The 4,486-nt window shown below is 33.7% G+C and overlaps 2 protein-coding genes and 1 long non-coding RNA gene across 5 annotated transcripts in view; 1 reads left to right on the top strand and 2 right to left on the bottom strand.

The window, feature by feature from the left end:
• Positions 1-1,185, bottom strand: part of LOC104791572 (E3 ubiquitin-protein ligase UPL7) — a 6,721-nt gene extending 5,536 nt beyond the window's left edge. For 2 of the 3 annotated variants that reach the window (XM_010517493.2, XM_010517494.2), the window contains exons 1-3: positions 1,100-1,184; positions 554-676; positions 38-278 (exon numbers count right to left, since the gene is read on the bottom strand). In XM_010517493.2, coding sequence (XP_010515795.1) covers positions 38-278; positions 554-676; positions 1,100-1,123 — 388 coding nt within the window. In that variant the 5' untranslated portion in view covers positions 1,124-1,184. Of the gene's footprint in view, positions 1-37; positions 279-553; positions 677-1,099 lie in introns of all 3 variants that reach the window. The other variant, XM_010517495.2, reaches the window with a different exon arrangement.
• On the bottom strand, positions 2,002-2,666 carry LOC104791570 (beta-galactosidase 6). Its single transcript, XM_010517490.1, has 2 exons — positions 2,314-2,666; positions 2,002-2,206 (listed from the first exon to the last, which is right to left on the bottom strand). Exons 1-2 carry the CDS (start codon positions 2,629-2,631, stop codon positions 2,093-2,095), a joined length of 432 nt encoding a protein of 143 aa, XP_010515792.1. The 5' UTR covers positions 2,632-2,666; the 3' UTR covers positions 2,002-2,092.
• LOC104791569 lies at positions 3,578-4,163 on the top strand. The gene is made up of 2 exons (XR_768926.2): positions 3,578-3,761; positions 4,116-4,163. It is a non-coding gene; the product is annotated as an uncharacterized LOC104791569 (long non-coding RNA).

The following is a 4,486-nucleotide window of genomic DNA, read 5'->3' as shown; positions in this document are numbered from 1 at the left end:
TTCAAAGCGAAAAAAAAAAAAAAAAAAAAAATAATACCATTAGAGTTGATGCTTTCCAATAGAATCTTAAAGCAAGTTTGCATGCAGTGTATATCTCTTGCATGTATCTTTTGATGTTGGATACACAAAGATCTGATAAAGAAGAGGAACGGTCTCAATACTGTGCTTGATACCCAACTTTTGGTAAGTGTATCAGAACGGCAACTCAGTAAAATCTCCCACTCCTCTTGGATCTCTATAGCTGCCTTCTTTCTCACAATATAAGACCTCCAAACTCTCTACAAGTATTGGAAAATGATGTAAGGTTATACCAAAAGCGACATCCAGAAATTCCAACTCAGAATAATCCTAAAAAATGTACTGGAAATGATAACACCAAGCTTAGCGCCACTTATTCCAATACCAACAATCATATAAACAGCACAAAACGTTCTCCTTCGTAGATTTTAAGTATATTATTAAAAACAACAAAATATATTTGTTAACGATAGCCACGGTTTTAATTACTGTTCACCACTTGAGTTGAGCCAAAAGTCAACAGAAAGAGGTGTACCTGAATATAAAGTGCAGCAGCATTAGCACGTCTTGCGTAACTGCGTAACTCCCTCTCTTGAGACACTTTAGCAAGCAAAGCATCCCGTGATATCTCCCCACTGCTGGCGCCTCTAAGGGACACCTGATGATGCACCAATTTTAAGAATAATGCAATCAACCTTTGATCAACAATTTTGAAGCAAACCGAAACATAATTTTCAATTACCAACCCTAATTTCACTTTTACATAAAACAAGTAAATTCCCTCGGAAGAAAGACGATTCTAATAGTCTAATATTCCAAAAAATTGAGGCATATCAAGCGTCTTCTTCACTACCAGGAGCTTAAAACTTCCACAAAATCTGAGTCCTATAAGAATTAAGAGCCCTAAGTTTTCCTAGAAAGATTAGGACTAGCAATTTCAACCAGAAAATTTTTGAGCAGAAAAACAAAAAATTCAGTGCCATTAGCAGAGTTCAGATCGAGAATTCGAAAGCGATCATCGTCGAGATGGTTCAATTTCAAAAGTATCGCGAGAAGAAGAAGAAGGACGAGGAGGAGATACCTTGTGTTTGCGATTCAAGTCCATTGGATTCGAAAATTAGAAAAAAAAAAAAAAAAAAAAGGAATCGAATGAAATATTTTTGGCACACGGACGTTGTTTTCGTATCTGGGTTAAGGTTGACGTCAAGGTTCAACCACTTCTTTATGACGTCAGCTTTTTAGTATGTCATTATTATCTTCTTCTTTTTTTTTCTATTGTACTGTGACTGTTTTTTTTTTCTCCAAGTGATTTGTTTCTTTTTTGTTAAGGATACTTTTTGACAAATTGCATCTTAACACGTTGTACTTTCTAAAAATATATTATACAAATTCAGCTTTTTTCTTAATTTGTACAAAAAAAAAAAAAAGAATTTACATACGTAGGCATAATAATCTAGTTTGTACAGGATTGAATTATGGTATATTTTTAGCCTAAAATTTTTAAAATAGTGAAAATTTCTAATTTTTTAAAAAGTATTCTCCCTGTTTCAATATATGGAATGTTTTAGACTTTTTTCACATCAAAAAAAAAATTCAAGTTTCTATGAACTATTTCTAGTAATTTAATAATTTATAATTATTTTAAATTCTGAAATATAGTTTTATTGGTTGAATACTTGAATTTCTCTAAATGATAAAATATTTATTATTTCTAAATTAAAATAAACTTAGCTCTATGCACTGCTGCTTGCACATCCATAAGGAGCAAACAGAAGGTATCTTACTCTTATAAAGTTATAATCAGTTATGAGTTTGATTAACGTCCTCCGATGCATCGTAAATTCACTATCAAATTCTCTTCCATTTTGAAGAGTATGGTGAAAATTTTCAGATGTGCTTATCTCGTCAATGTGTAAAAATGGTTAGAATTAGTGATCAAGATCAAACATTTGAAACATGATCGACAACATAAATATCCAAGCATCAAAGAAACGAGAAAAGAACAACTTGACCAAAAACGAGATCTAAGGGGGAAAAAGAAAAAGAAAGAAAAAACACTTGAGAAATATGAAATCTAAGCTTTTGTACAAGTGGTTTGAACAGCGCGCATAGGAGCTCCTTTGCAATGGCTCGGACCAAACATCTCGTCCGTGACCAAAAGTTGACACTTCGCTTTTCCAAGACAATTCTGCACAAATAACCAATAATTAAGATTCTTTGAAAGATTTATGAATTTAGTCCACACACGATGGACAAGGCAAAAACCAACATTAATGTTAGTCTATTTTTGTTAACCTTTTTGACAATCCTCATGGTAGCTGATGCGCGGCAATTGCCGTGTCTAAAGCGTCCACATGTACCAGTGGGATTGCCATAGTCAGCGAAATTGATCTTTGTCATAACATATCCAGGTTCATTGCAAGAAATACGCGTTAGCGGACCGGGATCAGGTTCTTGATTCGTACATGCTACGTGTTTCTGGTCACCGTCGATCCTGCTGCCTCGTTCATTGTAAGAAACATCGATCTTTGAAGCTAAAGCAAAGAGAGAGGAATGAAGTAGAACAAGAACCAGAGTTAAGCCATGATGATGACGACAATGTAAGCTATCCATTTTTTTTTTTTTTATGCTCTCATGATCAAGCTATCGAAAATGTTTTAAGTAGATTAGCTACTTATGAATTAATCAAAGTTTTGTAGAGGTGAATTCATTCGTAGATGTGGCCACGAAATTTCCTCCCAATTACTAGTTCTATATTTTTTCCATTCTCTTGTTTCTTTTCTTGGTTTTCGGAGGAGTTTAGTGAAAGACATTCATGCTGACTTTTCCACGATTACTTATTAATAGATTTGCAATATTCCCAGTGAAAGAAAAAAAAATAACATTTTGAATTTTCATAGTTGTGAGTTTAATTTGTTTCCTAAATTATTTGTTGATCTTTAGATTGTTGTCGTTGCTAATTAATTAATTTATTGTTATATAAAGGCAGCCAGAATATGAGAGTACGTGTATTCATGTTATTTGCTTTTCATGTATGTCATGAAATTTCATTAGTGTTCTTACATTAATTCCCACCAAACTAATGATAATTTCACATGCATACTGTACCTCTAAATTTCACATTTTCAGATGGGTTGTGTTCGTCTGCAGTCCTTCTCATTCCATGCACTCACATTATATATATAATCAAAAATAAAGTGGTTTTGAATTGGAAATTCAAACAACTGAAACCAAAGTGATTTTCAAAGTTGGTCCGATCAGAGGAAGCCAATATTGATCAAACTGAACTAACCCATAATTTATCAAATCACGGGATTTTTCTTCTTTTTTTTTTTTGGAACAAAACCATGGGATTCTATGTAGGGATGTTAAGAATGTGTTTTAACCCGATGGGTACCCGGGACCCATGAAAAATAAGAAACCCAAAGATCTGATTATTATGTTAAAATTTCATGGGTTTTAAATGGTTCGGGTACCCATTTTAGAGAGTCCTATTCGGGTTTATCTTATTGGGTTATGGGTACCCATGAGACTTCAAAAAAAAAAATCAAAGACCGAGAATCCCATCCTTCACAAACCCCAAAACCAACCCCAACCAAGAAAAAAAAAAATAGAGAGTGTAAGAGCAAATCGAAATCTCAGAACTATTGTGAGACCTCATCTCTCTTCATCATCTTCTTCTACTCTCATCCCTTCGATTTTTTGCTTCAATGGATATTTGATTTGCTCTGGGACTGCGTTTGGTGAGCAAGATTTGCGTCTTTCTCTTTTTTTGTTTGTTTTTTGTTTCCTTCTTTCTTCTTTGTTTGGTTGCTGTGTAAAATAATGGCGGATGTTCTTACGAATCTGAGCAACTTACTTTTTACTTTTGTCTGTTTTCATTTCATTGTTTTTGAGTGTCGGTAGATCGAAACTTGAACTCTCTCACTTACCGATTTTATTACCAGAGTGAGCTCTCTCACTACCACGAGATTTACTTCTTCTTTTTTTTTTCTTACATGCTTTAGATTTGCTTCTACTTCCAGATTAGATTTGCGTTTCCGGATTTGTTTCTCTTAGATCGATCCATCAATCACAAATTAGGTTTTTTTTGGTAGGGTTTGGAGATATGTGCTCTCGTTGATCCTGTGGTGTAGGCAGAAAAATGTTGAGTAGTTGATTTGAAAAGCCTGACTTTTAGGGATTCATTTACATGTATACACACACTACTATTGTGAGTAGCTTATGTTTATGTATTGGAGAATTTTGTGGTTTCAACGCTTTGTATAATGTAGCTTGAATCTTTGATTGCTATGTTACTCACTTCATTAACCCTATGTAATGTAAGTGCTGTTGTGGTTAAAGTGAATGGCTTTTTTTAGGTATATACTTAACAATGCGGATTAAATGTTTCAGTTTTTTATCAACTTCTCTGCTCAGTTAACTTAAATTAGTTTGGTGTGCTCATACCTTTTTTTTTTTTTTTGTT

Source organism: Camelina sativa, chromosome 6 (assembly GCF_000633955.1).
Source record: "Camelina sativa cultivar DH55 chromosome 6, Cs, whole genome shotgun sequence".
Classification (NCBI taxonomy): domain Eukaryota; kingdom Viridiplantae; phylum Streptophyta; class Magnoliopsida; order Brassicales; family Brassicaceae; genus Camelina; species Camelina sativa.
This window is presented reverse-complemented; position numbering and strand designations above follow the sequence as displayed.

What these genes read in the sequence shown, in the direction of transcription:
- LOC104791570 (XM_010517490.1), bottom strand. Translation starts at nt 2,631, where the DNA reads ATGGATAGCTTACATTGTCGTCATCATCATGGCTTAACTCTGGTTCTT. An exon ending in CCATGAGGATTGTCAAAAAG is followed by an intron (nt 2,207 to 2,313) that starts GTTAACAAAAAT and finishes TTATTTGTGCAG; the next exon opens with AATTGTCTTGGAAAAGCGAA.